The sequence below is a fragment of the Ochotona princeps genome, chromosome 8, assembly GCF_030435755.1.
Source record: "Ochotona princeps isolate mOchPri1 chromosome 8, mOchPri1.hap1, whole genome shotgun sequence".
Lineage (NCBI taxonomy): Eukaryota > Metazoa > Chordata > Mammalia > Lagomorpha > Ochotonidae > Ochotona > Ochotona princeps.
The window spans coordinates 37,654,353-37,673,429 of NC_080839.1; the positions used below are offsets into that span (position 1 = coordinate 37,654,353).

A 19,077-nucleotide genomic window follows, 5' to 3' on the forward strand; every position below is an offset into this window, starting at 1 on the left:
CTGAGCTGATCAGAAGCCAGGAGCCATGTGGGTCTCCCACACAGCTGCAGGGTCCTGAGGCTTTTGGCCATCCTCGACTGCTTTCCAAGGCCACAAACAGGGAGCTGGATGGGAAGTGGAGTCGCCAGGATTAGAACTGGTGCCCATATGGGATCCTGGTGTTTGCAGTTGGAAAGATTAGCCAATTGAAGCATTGCGCCCGACCCTGTCCTTATCTCTTAAGACAATACAGACCTAGGTTTGCCAGACTATGTGAAATTACTACCATCATACTTCACAGACCTTGTTCTTTGATTTCTACATAATGTAGGATCAATTAACCAGTCCTAACAATGATTAATTGATGGGGATGTGTTTGAGGGTGTTGGGAGGAAGGTTGACATGCAGCAAATGGAAAAATGCTGGAAAATGTTTGCTGCTGTTCAAACTCTTATCTTCTTAATGATCTGACCAATAGTTCCCAAATAGCTTGTCACAGTTTCTGGCACAAGAACTGACCAATTCCCAGCCTGCTTCAGAACCTATGCTCCCTTCAATATCATACTACAGGGTGCTTATGGAGACAATATGGACTTTGGAGTCTGCCAAATACAAGATGGCTCACCTTTTTCTATTTTTTCATGCAAGTCACTGTCTCTGGAACCCAAGGTTGTCATCTATAAAACAGCAATGCTTTACTCCTTGGGTTAAAAATTATTGTTAGGGGGCCCGGCGGCGTGGCCTAGCGGCTAAAGTCCTCGCCTTGAACGTCCCGGGATCCCATGTGGGCGCCGGTTCTAATCCTGGCAGCTCCACTTCCCATCCAGCTGCCTGCTTGTGGCCTGGGAAAGCAGTTGAGGACGGCCCAATGTATTGGGACCCTGCACCCATGTGGGAGACCCGGAGGAGGTTCCAGGTTCCCGGCTTCGGATCGGCGCGTACCGGCCCGTTGCGGCTCACTTGGGGAGTGAGTCGTCGGACAGAAGATCTTCCTGTCTGTCTCTCCTCCTCTCTGTATATCTGGCTTTGCAATAAAGTAGATAAATCTTTAAAAAAAAATTATTGTTAGGATCAAATGAAATGACAGACAAGAATAGCTTTTCACATGTCTCACAATGAGAGCAACTGACATTTGTATCCCTCTGCTATTTATGGAACACTCTCATAAAAGCAGTTTCGTTGAAGGCATTATGTGCATATGCTTTGCTAGGTGGAAATATCACTTAGGTGTCAGAGGCCTGAGCTGGGCTTGCAGAGTCAGGACCCTGAGCCTTTGGAGTTTGGTCATGACAAGACACAGATTTTCAGGGGTCCCCTCTAAAACAACCTTTTATGTTTTCCAGGAACCTGAATTCCTGTGTTTGGAATTTGATGAGGCCAAGGTCAACCAAGTCCTGAAGAAGTTGTCAGAGGTAGAAGAAAGCATCAGCACACTGATGCAGCCGGCATAACTGAAGATGACGCAGGAAGGAGTTGGAGTTGTTGAAGGTGTTTATGATTCTTCCCCGTTGTCTTTTTTTTTAAATCTTGTTTCCCCACTGGCATTAAATCTTCAAATTCAAATCTTACTTGTCTCTCTCCTAGGATTTCTTTCTCCCTTTAATTTACTCGTAAGAGTTGTTTAAGAGTTGTTTTGGTTTAGACGTTCTTACACTTCAGCATGTATAAGACTATATAGACTATAAGGGACACTTGTAAAAGCATTTAGATTATTTTTTAAAATGGCAGGCTTTGTTTGTTAGGGAGCTGTGGAGGGCTCCCCTGCTGGACCACCACTCCCACTGCAGAGTGTGAGTTTGGAATGGGGGTAGACCAGGCTGGGCAGGGCTACAACACCTATTGGCCTCATGTGGGCTGGATCAGGGGAAGGCCAGGCTGGGTTGACTATTCCTGCTGGTGAATGTGTAACCCAGAGTGGGTGAGGGTTGGTTGGCATCATCTGGCACATGTTAGCACTGGGGGCTAATTTTGTTAAGTTAAACTGCAGAACCACATGGAGACTACAAGATCTGGGAGTGGGAGTGGGCCAATTGGGAAAACAGTGGGCACCTTCCACTTGGGTTGCCACTCCAACTGGTGAGCATGAGAACCAGGACTGGGTTAGGTATGATTAGACAGAGTGGCACCTGCTAGCATGTGTGTGGGCTGGATAGTGGGGCTAATTGGGTTGAACTAAGCTTCAATGCCCATTGACATGTATAAGAACTGTATGGGATGTGGGACAGAGTGGACCAGTCTTCTGTATTTACTGGCAAGCATGGGAACCAGGGCAGGGGGCGGAACTGGTGGGGTTTATTGTGTGTGGCTCCAACTTGGCTGTAGCTCCCACTAGTGTATATGAAGGCCGAGTGTTTGGAGGGCAAGATTGGGCTGGGCTGCAACACCCATTGTTTTGTGTAAAAGACAGGGCTAGAGACAGAACTGACCCAGCAATTGCAACCACTAGCATGTGCATAAACTGATTTGGGTGATGGAATGTCCATACCCTGTGTTGGCAAGCACACATAAGAATCAGGTCTGGGATCACCTCAGATGAAATTTCTATGGCGATCCACCCAACTGAATTGTTAGACTCAGAACCCCAATTATGGAGAGAATTGCAGGTTCCATGGTCTGACCAAGGAGTGCATGTGTCAGAGCTGGGCCTCCTCGGTGCCTTAAATGGAGCAGTTGACAGCATATCCAGATGCACATGGAGGATAAGGCAGTCCATTGGAACCTGCAGAGGACACCTGGTACCACAACAGATGATGGAAGACCCCAGCCAAGTGTTGACAGTTAATAACTGGGAAAGTGGAGACTCTAAGGTGGACTATATCAACCAGTGGATTCTGGAAAGATTGGCAGTAATTAAGAACTGTTGAACTATCGAAACCTCATGAGCAGGAGCCTGGGATATGTCGGGTAGCTGTCCTCCATCCCAGGGTGCAAAGGCATTTGGGGAGCTGGGTGTGGCTTCTCTTCTGTCTCCCCTCTCCCCCCAGACTCAGGAAAGAAATAAAAAAGAGAATGTAAAAATGGTGATCTTATGCACCTTCCTGTAACTCTTGACCCTAATCACCCTAATCAATTATTTTTATTTTTGATGTAAAAAATCATCAAAAATAAAAATTAGTAATAAATTTTTAGAATGACAGGTTTTCTGGGTCCTATCCCCAAATGCTTAAATTCAGTAGGACTAGGGAAAGTGGGAAACTCCTAGCACTATAGTCTATATGTGAGGATTTTAGGATAATATATAACAAATCAAGAATTGGGAAAGAAGGAAAAAAACATTTTAGTCATGCAAACACAGGACTCACCAAAGTGTTCTGTGTCCTGAGTTGAGGCCTAGAACAACCTGGCTAACTTGAAGAGATTTACCTGGCCCTAGTAAAACCCAAGATGCTTCTGGACCTGATTGGAGCTGTGAATTGATGTGAACCACAGAGAGACAGCTTTTGTGGAGCCCAGAACTGAATTTGCATCCTAACCAAAGGACTTTTTCCTTCACTTGTCCCATGGCAAGATTTTAGGGAGAGAAAAATGTCTAGTAGGGTGATACGAGGTCTTTTACCTCCAAAAACTTTACCCTACTCATCAAAAAAAATTATTTTCCAGAAAAGCTTGTGTAATAAGAACTAAGTCCGCATAGAGAAATTACCAAATGCTAAAAATATTCTTAGGGGAGGAGATTGTCAAGCACTACATTGACTCTTTGGTCTTGGTTGAACAGGTTTTGTCATCTGACACTGATAGTATTTTAAAACTTCAGTAGTCTTTGAGATGTAATGTGTCCAAGAAATGTGGTTCTCTTTGTCTGTGGTTATAGCATCCGTCAGTTTTAATGAGTTTATTGAAGAGCAAGGAATAAGTCCTCTTGTGTTAAGCAGTTTCTCCTAAATCAGTTTGCAGGCATTTTAGGAGCTCTTCCAACACCCAAGCTGAAGACATTGGCTTCCCTGACTCAAGCCATCCCAGCAGTTAGCTAACAATGACTGGGTAATCCCTGTGGACCCTTCAGAAGCATCTTGAAAGAGTACTGTAAATAGTTCAAAAAGGCATGTAGTTTGACAGAAAGAAAAACATAATTGAAACTAACTTTCTGTTCTCAGTGCCACTGCCAAGGGATTCAAGAGAATTTTAGATCATGTCTTTCACTGTATCATGCAGAAGAAGAACATCTCATCACATAAATGGATTCTGGAAATCCTTGGATCCTTGGAGGACTAGCCATAGCTACCAGATCTGTGGCAGCATGAGAAAGCAGCCCCAAACCGCTCACTGTTGTGGGCTGAAGCTCTGTTTTTATGTCATTCCATGAGAATAAGAGCTACAAAAAAAGACAGCATAGGCTTGTTTATTATATCTCCAAATCCTAGATATTGGGAAAACTACTGTTAATAGAGACTGAGTTTTTTCAGAATAGTAATTACTCCCCCCCCCCAAAAAAAAAAAACTAATCAGTAACAGTGATCCTCTACATTTAACACCTTTGAATGAAAGTTAATTTGGACAGGATATGCTTAATATTTACTGAATTTTTTAAGGTTCTGATTACCAACAAATCTGTTCATTATAATCCATTATAAATATGCAGAAAAGAGCCCAGCGCAGTAGCCTAGTGGCTAAAGTCCCTGCCTTGAACATGCTGGGATTCCACATGGGCACTGGTTCTAATCCTGGCAGCCCCACTTCCCATCCAGCTCTCTGCCTGTTGCCTTGGAAAGCAGTCAAGAAGTGCCCAAAGCTTTGGGACCCTGCACCCATGTGGGAAACCTGGAAGAAGCTCTGGGTTCCTGGCTTTGGATCAGCTCAGCTCCGATCATGCGGCTGCTTGGGGCGTAAACCATCAGATGGAAGATGTTCTTCTCTGTCTCTGCTCCTCTCTGTAAATCTGACTTTGCGATAAAAACAAATAAATCTTTTTTTTTAAAATGCAGAAAAATACTAAAAGAATAGATGAACGATCTGTCAACATAGCATCCAGAGATCAAAGAAAGGCATGACGTGACCTGTTGCTGCTTGGGACACACCTATATCAGTATTAGAGAACATGGTTCAAGTCTTGGCTGCTGTGCTTCTGGTCCAGCTTCCTTCTGCTGTGCACTCCAGGAGCCAGCAGCTCATGGTTAAGTCCCTGGGTCCCTGTTACCCACTGGGAGAATTGGACTGAGTTCCTGGCTCCCAGCTTCAACCTGGCTGCTGCAGGCATTTGGGAAATGAAATAGTAGATGGGGGAACTCTGCTTCTCTCTGTGTGTGACATTTAAATAAAGTGCAAGTAAATGATGTTTTTGAAAAAAGAAGCTAGAACTGGGAGATGAGTTCCCTTGAACAGATTCCTGAAAGTGGAATGCAGTGTTCTTAATTCTGTGGTAATCATCACAAATTGTTCTTTGAGGAGGTTGTATCAGTATGTATACCTTCTGAGAAAGTGTGAGAGTGAACCGCTTCCCTTCTTGCTAAATCAGGGTATCTCCCTAGTGATAATGCAAACATGCAGATATTCAGAAAGGAGAAAACCAATGCAAGAATCTCAGAAATGCCACTTGGTTTCTTTTTCAAAAATTATTATTATTATTAATTACATTGCATTATGTGACACAGTTCTATAGGTACTGGGATTCCCCCCATCCCTCCCCAACCACTTGGTTTCTTTATCTTTAGAACCCTAGCTTTAAGCTAGTTTGAGTTCAGGAAACTGGGGACAAAAGAAAAATAATCTCTAGCCTGAGCTGGTCCTTGCAGAAATGATCACTGCTTGAGCAGTAGCACTCTAACTTCAGTGTGTTTACAAGCAGTGCAGCCGAGACAAAAGTGAGCTCTCAGAGTAAAATCAAAAGCAACTCCAGGCTCAGGTAGCTTCATGCTGATAAGGAGCAAAGGATTTGTCCTTATTTTCAGATATGGCTTTTCTTGGATGCTCTGGTCCTTATCAACTTCATCAGCAAAGGCCAAATTTTCCACCATTATAGCTTCTTCTTTCCTTTTATATAACTCTCTTTCAGTAGTGTCAGTTTAATGTCAATCCAAAAAGACTTGTAGAGTTTTTAAAATATACTGTAATCATCCTCCCTGAAGTTCAAAAATTCCATGAAAAGCAAAAGATGACACTGAGTATTTGAAACATGGAATACTTGCCAACATCTCAGGCCATTCAATATTGAAGTTGTCTTTTTAGACCTGGATGAAAGTTTGGAAGACAATATAAATAGAAATGAAAGGAAGATAGATGGTTAAGCAGATATTAGAAGGGATGTTACTGATGTGCATGTTACTGATGTAGACTGGTTAGAGGAACTGCAGAAGAAACCCAAGGTCAAGCTGTGAATTCTACAGCACTCTAATTTTACAGTCAAGGTTTTTAAATATTTTAGGTGGAGATTTAACCAGCAGAGTAGAAAGCCCAAATAGAACACAAATATCAAAATCTTACTGCTGATTGTCGAGTGTGTAGTTTTTAATCCCAACACTTGAATAATAGCAGTTTTTCTCCAAGTGTAGCCAATTTTCCATTCAGTTTGGATAGTCATAATTGTGTCACAAATGTATGTTGTGAGACATCCAGCTAGCCTTTGTTGCACGAGAACCTGCCTAAACCTGCTTCCTGTGAGATAATCATGCCACCTGACACAATTTGCAAGTTCAGTTCTTCAGTTTTCAGAGTAAAAGATTGAAGTTACTCATTAGCAGATAATAAAAATTTTTTTATCACTTAATCACCAAAGACTGTAATCAGGTTAATCAGGCCTTCCCCTGATCTCCTTTGAACAATTTTTGACTAATTTTGTGTTTTCTGTTGGTGACAGAGTTTCAAGTTCTGATAACAGAATGCAGGAGGGGAGAACACAGATTTGATTGATTATTCAACTGAAATGAGATTTAACTTAGTTTAAAGGAATTTTAGGATGAAACATTGAAAGAAACACTTTCCTTTAATGCTGTTATAACATGTTATACTACTAACATGTAACATGTTTCTACTAGCATAAATAGAAAATAAGAAAAAATTTGAGGATTTTGCAACCTTCCACTTTAACAGCTATGACTAAGAAATGACACAGATCTTAGAATGGGTGATTTGTATATAGGTTTCGGTAGAAGCTATATTATATCTTCAAAAATGAGGAAACATCTTGACAGAAAGGGCAGATGACTTGTACAAGGCCGTGGTCAGGAAGAAATAATGGGGCAGCTGTCATCCTGCTAGACCCTCCAAAAGAATAATGTTATTTCCAACAAAACAAAGCAAAAAACGTTGTCTCTTCTCATTGTTTCTACATGTTGGCAGTTCTAACTGTGAGTAATTTTGTACGTAGATGTGACCTTGCTGTAGATCCAGGGTCACCAGCTCCCTGCTTCTGTGCTAGATTTGTCTCTGGGCCTGGGCTGCTGTTGTTCTTTGTAGAGCCTGATCTGGTCGCTGCCTTGGCCCCACTTCCCATTCCATGCCACCTGTCTTTGCATGTGCTGTGTGAAATGAGTGACTATTGCTTCCTAAGTCCAGCTTTTTTTTTTTTTTTTTTTGAAGATTCATTTATTTTTATTGGAAAGTCAGATATACAGAGAGGAGCAGAGACGGAGAGGAAGATCTTCTGTCCGATGGTTTATTCCCCAAGCAGCTGCAACGGCTGGAACTGAGCCAATCTGACACCAGCTTCTTCCGGGTCTCCCACGTGGGTGCAGAGTCCAAGGCTTTGCGCCATCCCTGACTGCTTTCCCAGGCCACAAGCAGGGAGCTGGATGGGAAGCAGGGCTGCCAGGATTAGAACTGGTGCCTAAATGGGATCTCTGCATGTGCAGGCTCCTGGCTTCAGATCAGCTCAGCTCCAGCCATTGTGGCTGCTTGGTGAGTAAGCCAGTGGATGGAAGAGCTTTGTCTCTGCCTCTCCTTCTTTCTGTATATCTGCCTTTCCAATAAACATAAATAAATCTTTGAGAAAAAAATGCATGTAAATTACAAATTAATCATTAACTGAAAATTTATTTTAAAATATGTATTTATGAATCAGAGACAACGAGATCACTCCAATCTGCTGGTTTACTCCCAATTTGGGGGGCATTTGCCTGTAAGAGCTGTGGCTCTGCCAGGGCAAAGCTAGAAGGTAGAAACTTAGTTCAGGCTTGTAGGTGGGTGGCAGGTACTCACCTACTTGAGCCCTTGCTTGCTGCCTCCCAGGGTATACACTAACAGGAAGCCAAGACCAAGAAACAGAGCTAAGTCTTCCTCCAGCCCCATTCTCCAGAATAGAATGCAGCCCTCTCAAGCAGCGTAACTGCTCTAACCAAGGCCCTCTCTCAAAAAAAGATATATATATATATATATATATATATATATATATATATATATATATATATAATTTTATTAGGAAGGCAGATATTACAGAGAGATGGAGATGGAGAGACAGAGAGATTCCACTTGCTGGTTTACTACCCAAATGGTTGCAAATGGCTGGTGCTAAGCCAGTCTGAAGTCAGGAGCCAGTAGCTTCTTCTGGGTCTCACATGTGGGTATAGGAACCCTTGAACTCAGGCCATCCTCCAGTGCTTTCCTAGGTCTTAAGCAGGGAGCTGGATTGGAAGAGGAAAAACTAGGACATGTTCTGGTAGCATTGTGGGATGCCAGTGCTGCAGGCCAAGGATTAGCCTACTACCCACCATGCTAGCCCCTGCTCTAATCTAATTACTTTATTTTTTTATTAGCATGGGATTTTGTGAAGCAAAAAGTCAGTCTCCTTTTCTTTCTAGTTATAATCTTGCCAGGACTAGTCACTGTTATGCATACTTTCTATGCACACAGAAACATGTGTTTCTGTGTGCATGTGTGTATATATGTGTAAGTATATGTAAGGGTCTTTAATTATATACAGGCATGCCTTCAGAGTGAAGGCATTGTAATGATTCTTAACTTTAAAAAAAATTATTTTACTTTTATTGGAAAAGAAACAGAAAGATCTTACATCTGCTAACTCACTCCCCAAGCAGCCGTAATGATTTGAGCTAAGCCGATCAATCCAAAGCCAAGAGCCAGGAACTCAGAGCCTCTTCTGGGTCTCACACATAGATGCAGGGTTTCAAGGACTTGGGACTTCCTCTACTGCTTTCCCAGGGCATCAACAGAGAGGAGGATCAGAAGTAGAGCAGCTAAAACACAAAGCAGTACCCTTATGGGATGCCATGCTTGGAGGTGGAAGATTAGCCTGTTGAGCCATGGCACTGTCCCCCAATTCTTAACTTTTTCATGGTATTTTATACCATTAAGAATCAGATAGGGCCTGGTGGCGCAGTAGCCTAGTGGCTAATGTTCTTGCCTTGCACCGTATGGTCGCTGGTTCTAATCCTGGTGACCCTGTTTCCCATCCAGCTTCCTGCTTGTGGCCTGGGAAAGCAGTCGAGAACAGCCCAAAGCTTTGGGACCCTGCACCTGCATGGGAGACCTGAAAGAGGCTCCTGGCTTTGGATTAGCTCAGCTCTGACCATTGTAACTACTTGAGGAGTAAATCAGTGGATGGAAGATCTTCCTCTCTGTGTATATGGGTACATAGGTGATGGTGCACAAATTCACATAGAAAAGTTTTCATTCATTGTCTATAGTAATAATTTTTTCTAAGATTTATTTTCATTGGAAAAACAGATTTTACAGTGAGAAGGAGAAACAGAGAAAGATCTGCCATCCACTGGTTCACTCCCAAAGCAGCCACAATGCTGGAACTGAGCTGATCTGAAGCCAGGAGCCAGGAGCTTCTTCCATGTCTCCCACACGGATGCAGGGTCCTAAGGCTTTGGGCCATTCTCTACTGTCTTCCTAGACCACAAGCAGGGAGCTGGATGGGAAGTGGAGTAGCTGGCATACACACAGTGCCTGTACGGGATCCTGGTGCATGCAAGGTGAGGACTTAAGTCACTGGGGCCAATAACAATTTCTTTTTAAGTTTGTGGTAACTTACATTTTGTAATAAAGTTGGAAAAGATTATGACTTACAGCAAAAACCTAATGAACCAGAGTACTTAGGTACTCTTAGTTTCTAGTCAGTGAAGCTTAATCACAAAATCTCTTTTTGTCCAAGGCTTTAATAAAGTTGGGCATTTGTTGCAGTAGTTAAGTCACTGCTTGGTACTCTCAGATCCTTTACTGAAGTGACAGTTCAGGTCTGACTGTTCCACTTTTGATCTAGCTTCCTGTTTGTGCACTGGGAGTGAGCAGGTGATGGCTGAAATACTTGGGTTCCTGTCACGTGGGAGATCCAACTGACATCCATCCTCCTGGCTTTGGCCTGGCTCAGTCCTGGCTGATTTGGGCATTTGGGTAATGAACCAGCACATGAATGATCTCTGTGTCCGTAACTTTCCAATTAAAAAAAAAAAAAAACTTTTCAAATAGTGAATTTTGGATGCACTTCTCTCTTTGGCAGTCCCAAGGACTCTAGAGTATTCAAAGCCCTGACTCTCTTTGTGCCTGCTGATCTTCCAGAATAGCTGTCACAGTACCTGTACTTAGGACACTTCCTGATCTGCTCCTAAAATGTGTTTTTCTTCACAACTTTGTGTTGCCCCCCCTGTCCCCAACTCTACTTTCAAGAGTGTATCTACAAATGTGCGTGATTGAGCTGAATGAGTATCAGTGAGGTGATGGTTGAGTTGAGTATAAATCAGATCTATGGTTTCCAATCAGTGTGGGTAAAGAACATATTGGAGCCAGATAGACCTACATTTGAATCACAGCTCTACCTGTGGTTCTTTATCTCAAATTTAGTTTCTTCATCTGAAAATGATAGGATCTGGTGCTGTGATATAGTGGGTAAAGCTACCACCTGCAGTGCCAGCATGTCATATGGGTGCTGGTTCATGTCCTGGTTGCCCCACTTCCAATCAAGCTTCCTGCTAATGGTCTAGGAAAAGCAGTGGGAGATGGCCCAAGCGTCTGAGGCTCTTGCTTCCTGGATTTTGCCTGGCTCAGCCTCAGCTGTTGTGACCGTCTGAGTAATTGAGTAGAAGGTAGAAGATCTCTCTCTCTCTCTTTTTGTCTCTCCCTATTTCTGTAAATTTAAATAATATTTTTTAAAAAGAGAAAATAGAAATGATAAACCTGATTCAAAGGCTTAGTCACTATGAAGTCAGTGGAATTTAGGACTAGTGTGCAAAGCATCTTGTAGAGACTTAAAGGCCAAATAGCTGAGGCAAATCCTTGTTCTTTACTTACTAGTTGTATAACTTTGGGCCCTTCTGCACCTCCTTTTCTTCGTGTGTTAAAAAAAAAATGAAGTAACAACACAGTTGTGTCTACTAAGGTAGAGATATTGGGATAATAATGAAATGACAACATGTTTCCACATGTGGAGTGGTAGCTGATACAGAATACATGCACAGGGTTTGCTGCTGCTCTTAACTATTATCACTACTACTACTAGGAACTGTCTCCTTAATAAACTAAAAACAGTAAACATGAAATGTTTATGAGAAAAAAGTAAAAAAAAACAAAGTAACCAACTAAGTGCTAAATTGAGTGGTGCAACTAACAGTTGCTTTGAGAACTTCAGCAAGAGTAAGGTCAAGGGACCCAGAGATGAAAGGTTTTAAGCAAAAAATCAGGCAAGTTTAAGAATGGAGAAGTATTCTTTTTTGGGATGGAGAAGCCAAATAAAGTAAAAGCATATTGGCATTTACAGTTGGGAAGGCAACACACACATTACCAAGAAATGTGAGGTCACACTGTTTGTGAACAGACTTTTCTCCTGATGGATATTTGCAAACACGAATGATATCTAGCTCATCTCCTGGGGCTCAGTTTCTTGGTAACAAAAGGACTGAATTAGAGAGACTAATTCAACTGTGTTCCCATGGAAGACAATCAAAACTAAACATAGCCAGAGCACCAGTACCTAGGCTGCTAACAGACATGGGACTGCACAATGAGCAAAACCCAAGGCTCACGCTCTATGGGGAGTTGAGGCCAGGAACAGTTTTTGTAACATCCCTACTAGAGCTGAGGGGCCTTTCTGGCTTGACTGGGAAGAAAGTTGATGTCTGTTCCTCTTTAAGGTCTCTTTGCCTGTCTCCTGGATCTAGTAGTTTGTTTAGGGAAAGAAGAGTAGGGAGAATATTAAAAACAAACAAACAAAAAAACATTGTGGAGATGATGGTGTGACACTGAAGTTTAAGCTGCCACCTGAGATAACAGCATCCCACTATCAGTGTCCTTTTCATGTCCCAGGTATTCCACCTCCCACCCAACTTGCTGCTAATGCTTCCCTTCTCTCCTCTTCCCTGCCCTTCCCTTCTCTTCCCTTCCTTGCCCTTCCCTTCTCTGCCCTGCCCTGCCCTACCCTACCCTACTCTACCTTACCTTACCTTACCCTCTCTCCTACACTCTTACCCTCCCTCTTATTCCCTGTTCCATCACTCTTGCCTTTGAAGTACATGGGAATAAATTTAAAAATAAATATTGAGAAAGAACCATTTTGTTGTTAGCCCATGAGATTCAAGTTCATGTTCCTTGAGCATATTGCCAAAGGGAATAAGGATTCTCAATAGCAACCCCCTCCTGCTCTTTCCCTCAAAGCAGAATTTTATTGTGGAAGACTTAAAGAAGGTGAAGATTGGCAGCTCTGTGCAAATCTATGTAGCTTTGTTCAATGGGTTTATGTTTCCTGTCAACCCATATCAGCCTAACTAGGACTGGTGTGAGAAAGCAGGCCAGCCATGTAACATTACATTCTTCCCAGAGCCTGAGGCTGGCCCAGATTGGCTGGCCTAGGTGTGGCTCAAAGTGATTCCAGGCACTCTGTGTGTACACCTCTCACACACACCCAGAAGGTGCCTTTCCTCTGGAAGAAAAGTGAGTTACTGGATGATCAACGTCAACTATAGACACAGCCAGTTACTGAATAGTACACCATCCCTTCAGCTATAATCTGAGAGAACTTAGAGAAAAATGGCTCCCCAGTATCAGGAAGTTAAAAAGTAAATAAACAACCACATCACTTGAGACCAGGAACATTTATGGAAGAGTTATCAAGCCCAGCTAATCTGTTTGCCAAGACTGGTGGGAAAAGCTGATTTGCTCATCCTAGTCAGTGTTTATGGGTACTGTCAGCAAATGGGGACGATAATGCAAAAGCTGTAACAAACAATTCCCTTTCCTCTCCCTGTTCACAAGGGAATACTTGAATAAAAAACTAGGTGAATTGGGTTCTGAAGGTCCCAAAAGAGCTGGAGAGATCTTGCTGTGGATCCAGTCCTTAGGAGAATCTATTTGCAGCCCCGTTGGGCAACCAGCACAGGAACTATTGCTGGAAGGGCAAGACCCAGCTAGTCCCTGTTGTTTTAAATCAGTCCTGAGAGGAAAGTGGTTACTATAGTAGCCACAGCTGTGCCTTGCCAAGCACCATACCTAGCTTTGCATCTGGAAGTTTAACCAGTTAACTGTGTGCTTGGTTGGTAAGGTGCTGGTTTGAGGAGGCTTGTAGTCATTAAAATCTTGTCCTCCTGTTTTTCTGTCCTTATTTTTGTGGAAATAACCAAAAATTACTGATTCCAGTTTTTTAACCTTTTATTGTTAGGTGCTATGTTTCCCAGTAAACTGGAAATAAGTATATGCAACTACAGCTAGTTAGGCCAAAAGTTTTTGAGAAGTTACAAATTTTCAAATATCAAAAGTATCCTCATAGTCATTACTGGAAAATCCAGAACTTTGTAGAATTTCTTTATTCCATAGTGTTTTTATTCTGAATTACAAATTCAAATACAAATTGAAATGCAAAGGCGGGAGAGGAGACATCTTTTCCCTGCTTTTAAGGGTGTCTCTGGAGAAAGGAGGATTGTATTTCAAGAGTCAGTAAGGTACCTCTGGTTTCAAGAGGTCAGACTCCCACCGTTTTTTATGGCTTTGTGGAAGCTTATGGACATTGTGTCTTCAATTATTTTGCTTTGATTTTAGATGTACACAAATAATCCATATATGTACTGTCCTTGAGAAGCAACTAGACCTTGTAATCAAAGCTAATGTCACCTTTGACCAATATCATCAATCCTGATTTCTCCCTCCACCTCCCTGTTGTCACTTTGAGGGTATCTCCATCCAGGTTGTTTTTGTGATTTTAACCTGTGTGTTAGTCAAGTTTTTGTTAGTTTAAGTAAAATACCTAGGAGAGACTCTTATGAAGTAAGAATTAGGTTTGTTTTAGCTCACATGTTGGAGATCTTCAGTCCGAGATCAGGCAGCCTCATTCGTCCGTGTGTGATGGCGGCTAGCAATGGTGGTGCATGGGCAGAGAAGCAGTTGTGTGGTGAGCCAAGAAGCAGGAAAGCTAGGCCATTAACTCAGTGTAAATAGCAAACCCTCCTGTGAGAACTACAAGTCCCCAGTGACCCAAGGACCTATCTGCCCACCCACTAGAAGCCATAATTGGATCAAGTCTTCATCTTAATCCATTAACCATTAACCTAAGGCTGGGCTACATAAGTGTCTACGTGATTTGGGGGAGCAAATCCTGTTCAAACCCTAGCTGCCTACTTGCATATACAGCTATAAATACAGTGCCTCTTCTGTATTTCTGTATGTAAAAGTGCAGAGTGCACTTAGTGTGTACTATCTTGCAAATTGCTTTTCCCCTCAACTGTGTGTCTTGAGACTTGTCTGTTAGTACCAGAGAAACCAACCGCCAGTCAAACCACTACTGAGAATACTTCAAAGTAGAAACATCTGAACTGCAGAAGATGCGGAAAGAACTCTTATCTCAACTTCCCTATCTGACTAAAGCAGAGCTTTGCTACAGTCAGCCCCAAACCACCCACTCCCTAGGGAGGACTTGAGTCAAGAAGGCACTGACCTTGAACACTGGGAAATCCCCCTCCACCCATCCCAAAGTATATAAACAGGCCTCTTTAGAGTCTTCCATCCTTTGAAGCCCTAAATTTCTTCCTCCTGAAACTGTTATCTTTCTTTACCCTTAGCTGTTCGCCTCTTAGGGGACAGCTGCAGAGTAAGCTGTTATTAATCCACAGGCCATGAGCCTAAATTAGTAGAAACTTTTTCCCTCCCAATAGCTTAAATAAATTTGCCTCATCAATTTCAACCACAATATGATATTCCATAGACATAGTAATTGCAGTTGTTGGTTGGTTGTGAGTTCCCTATCAATGTGTTTGAGGTTGTCTCTAACTTTTCCACATCACAAACAATGCTGCAGTGAATATCTTTCCACAAACTTCAGGTATACATGTGCAATTGCATGTTAGGAAGGAGGACTTGCTGTCTATGCTTTTTAGATTTGTAGTTACAGTCAGATAGATTGTGGATTGCTGCTTAACCACTCATCTGCCAGTGGTGGGGCTGAATAGTAACCTCTGTGGCTTTCCATAGTGGGAATTCTCCCTCCGCGTTTCCGTGATGTGATACAAGGGCCCCATCAGCCCTAGTGATCTGGTGTACAGTGGCTCCAACACAGTTCTCAGAATCCCTTAAAGCCATGCTGCAAAATGGATTCTGACAAATAGCTTTCTAGAGGAGGCCAAGCGATTATACTTTCACAGGCAGTGTGTGAGGCTATTTTCCTTGGCTGTGGTTGATAACATCACACTTGTTTACCCATATGACACATCAATAGCATGCATTTTTCCCAATCAGTGAGGTTGAACATCTTGTATCTCTGATATTTGTATTTCCTCTTCTATGAAGTGGTTCTTACTTGCCTTTTCATTTCTGTTTTTGTTTGGTTTTATTTTGTTTTCGGGACCCATTGACATTCTGAGAATATTCACCATTGTCAGGTTTTCAGTATTTCCTGTGAAATCAGATTGGAGGACTCTTCCTAAATTGCATACATTATTTGCCTATGAGCATGCCCACCAAGTACTGAGCCTGAGAGAGAAGCCTCCGTGTACAGATTTAATGTGGCAAGGGTCTGTTGAGCACACACACTAGTGATTATAATAAAAAAAATAATAGGAGTAGAGAAGAAAATCACTGTTTTATTTTGCCTCAGCCAGCCTGATCTTTTGTTGTTTTTATTGTTTTGTTTTGTTTCACAAGCATCCCAGTAATCCTCAGTTCCTTTGGGACACTAGGATCCCTGATGGTTGTTTGGTTTGTTATTTGAGGAATGACTTCAGCACATCCTGTTCACACACTGGAAGACTCCAGTGAGTCTTTCTGTGAAGCATCATCTCTCCTTCTCCCTATCAGTTGTGATCTGCAAACATGAGTGGCTTTTCTCCTCAGGCCGTTTTTCCCTGACCATGACAGGCCACCCCACCTGCTTACCCTCTCTGCTGCCGAGCTGCAATGCTCAGTTTGTCTGCGCTGTAAACAGAGGACTGTGCGGGAACAAGCACAGTGCAGTGGGAGAGACTGTACTGTGCAAGCCAAAACTGCTTCTCATTTGAGGCTTAGAAAAAAATTTCTCCTGGAAGCAGAATGTTTTCAGTTGAGATGGTAATGTAGACTTCCTGGAGGGAGAGTAGCTCTTGAACCTCTCATTTCCCTGGCATTCTCAGCCAGCTCCCCAGCGCCTGCCTTCGTTGTTCAGTACTGATTTTCATGAACTCAAAAGGGACCTCAACTCTCTGTATTTGCACCAAGGTCTTTGAGAACATTTTAAGGCATCAAATGATTCTGAACCAGGGTTGGGCATCAGGATCCACCCTCTCTCCCACACACCTCTAAGGAGTTCTACTAAGCATACCCAACCTGCTGAGCAAGAGTCTAGGTGGAGGACAGGTCACTGTTATGAGAAGAGAGCTCTTAGAGTGATCCATGTGCCATCTTCACTCGAAACCACTATTCTAGTGCCATTTGGGGCTATTGGCAGTAACTCCAAGTGCATGTGTTGGATGAGTAATTTGGGGCTTATGTTTTCCATGGATTTTACTATCTCACATGCTATAAAATGATCTCCCTGTCATAGTTGAGAAATTTTAAGAATTGATATTTTCTCCCAGGTGGCTTGAGAAGCACTGTTCTTCACTACTTTAGCTGTGTCCAAGTCAGCCAGGCACAACCCTGGAGTTGAAAGAACCGAGAGGCAGGTGGCTTGAGACTGCTCCAGTGTCTTATGTTTCCATGTGAACAGATCAAGGCCCAACTCGGTGGATGGTTGTAGCCTAGGAAAACAAAATATAAGCTTAACCAATCCCAACCTGCCAATTAACTTTTCAAAAAAAGATTTTATTTATTTATTTAAAGAGTTACAGTGAGAGAGTACGTGACGGAGAGTGCTTCCATCTACTGGTCTACTCCGGACTTTCCAGGCTACAGGCAGAGAGCTGGATGGGAAGCAGAGCAGCCGAAATGTGAACTGGCACCCATATGGGATCCCAGCAGATGGAAGGCAAGGATTTAGCCACTAGGCTATCGTATTGGGTCTTCCCCTATCTTTTAACAAGAGAATTTGAGAATCAGAAACCATGATAAAACTTTTTTCCTTTTTTTTTTTTTTTTTTTTCCATTTCTCTAAAAAAGTGAAAGGCTTTAATTCACTTGGTCACCAACCATGATATAACTTTTAACTAGGAACTTCAACCAGTCAAATATTTTCTTTTTCTTGCATTTTTACATACCTTATAAATGGTTTCTCACTTAATGCATGACTCACTACTCAAATAAACCATTTAAACTTTCAGGTGCTTAAGTTTATTCTTTAACACTGGTTAGGTGGCTTTGCCACTTTGAGTCAGCAAATCTTACTGACCTCTTCTCATGGGTTGTAGGGAGGATTTGAGATAATATATCTGAAGTACCTAGCATTGTGCATGACACAACTAAAAGTTATTGTAAACCCATGATGCAACAGTTCTTAACAAATTTGTCTTGCAATTTGCCATTGAAGAGCAAACAGAATCCCGGACAGTGGTGAATGCATCTTCTTATTCAGGGTCATTAATAAAAACTATGGGAGATGGAAGAGATTTGAGTGGTCTCTCACTGTTCACCTTGCAGGTCAGCCATGGGCAAGAAGGGCTTAGAAGCCACGGCAGGACAGGTTCGACCTCTGATTAGTATCTCTGCCTTCTTCCTTGGATCCTTCCTCTCATATTTCTGGCTCTTATGGTACGTTTCTCTTTCATGTTCTACCATACCTTCCCCCAGAGGAACCAATGGTTTTTGTTTCTTGCCTGTAATACAGTTATTTTCTGTTCTTGATGTACAGTGAGACGTGTAAGGGATGGAAAAGTCTGACCACTGTGGTCTTGTGTCCTGTTCTAGCATCTAAAATAGCCTAAACATTCATACTGGGCTGATCAACCTCCTCTTGGCATCACTCCTGTGCTGTTATTTCTCCAGAAGATTATCTGTCCCTTCCTTTGACTTAGGTCACAGGAAGCCTTTATCTAACCCTTACCTTGTGTAGGTACTGTTACTGTTACTACTGGGTCCAGTGTTGTGATCAATATAGCTGCTTTGCTCTGTAGCTGGCAAGTTTTGCTAGGGTTCTGACACTGCCACTTACTAGTTGTGTGGTTTGGGGAAAAACAATTTTTTTTTTAAATTATGGTAGTTACTGTTAGATGAGAATGTATTTTCTGTGTACTAGAAGTTAGAACTAGAACCTTTTTAATTCAGATTAAAATTTGTAGCACAGCAAATTTAAGGTTAAAACGTCAGTTATGACATTAGCATCCCATGTCAGAGTGCCAGTTTAGGTGCAGGCTACTCCAATTCAAGCCTAGCTTCTACAAAGAGGCACCTGGGCAGACAGTGGAAGAACGTGGGATGTTGCCACCCACATGGGAGACTAGGATGGAGTTTGCTTCTGGACTCAGCCTGGCTCAGCCCTGGCTAGTGAAGCCATTTGGGAGGGAGCCAGCAGATACAAGACAGATCTCTCTATCCTTCCCCCTCTTTGACTCCTTTTTTTTTTTTTTAAGATTTATTTATTTTTATTGGAAAGGCAGATATACAGAGAGGAGGAGAGACAGAGGAAGGTCTTCCATCCGTTGATTCACTCACCAAGTGGCTGCAATAGCTAGAGCTGAGCCAATCCAAAGCCAGGAGCCAGGAGCCTCTTCCAGGTCTTCCACGTGGGTGCAAGGTCCCAAAGCCTTGGGCTGTCCTCGACTGCCTTCCCAGGCTACAAGCAGGAAGCTGGATGGGAAGTGAGGCTGCTAGGAGTAGAACCAG

General features: G+C 42.6%; 1 protein-coding gene across 3 annotated transcripts in view; it reads left to right on the top strand.

The window, feature by feature from the left end:
• Nucleotides 1-19,077, top strand: part of COMMD1 (copper metabolism domain containing 1) — a 171,600-nt gene that overhangs the window by 125,649 nt on the left and 26,874 nt on the right. For 2 of the 3 annotated variants that reach the window (XM_058667866.1, XM_004580112.3), the window contains exon 3: nucleotides 1,323-1,547. In XM_058667866.1, coding sequence (XP_058523849.1) covers nucleotides 1,323-1,430 — 108 coding nt within the window. In that variant the 3' untranslated portion in view covers nucleotides 1,431-1,547. Of the gene's footprint in view, nucleotides 1-1,322; nucleotides 1,548-19,077 lie in introns of those variants that run through there. The other variant, XM_058667864.1, reaches the window with a different exon arrangement.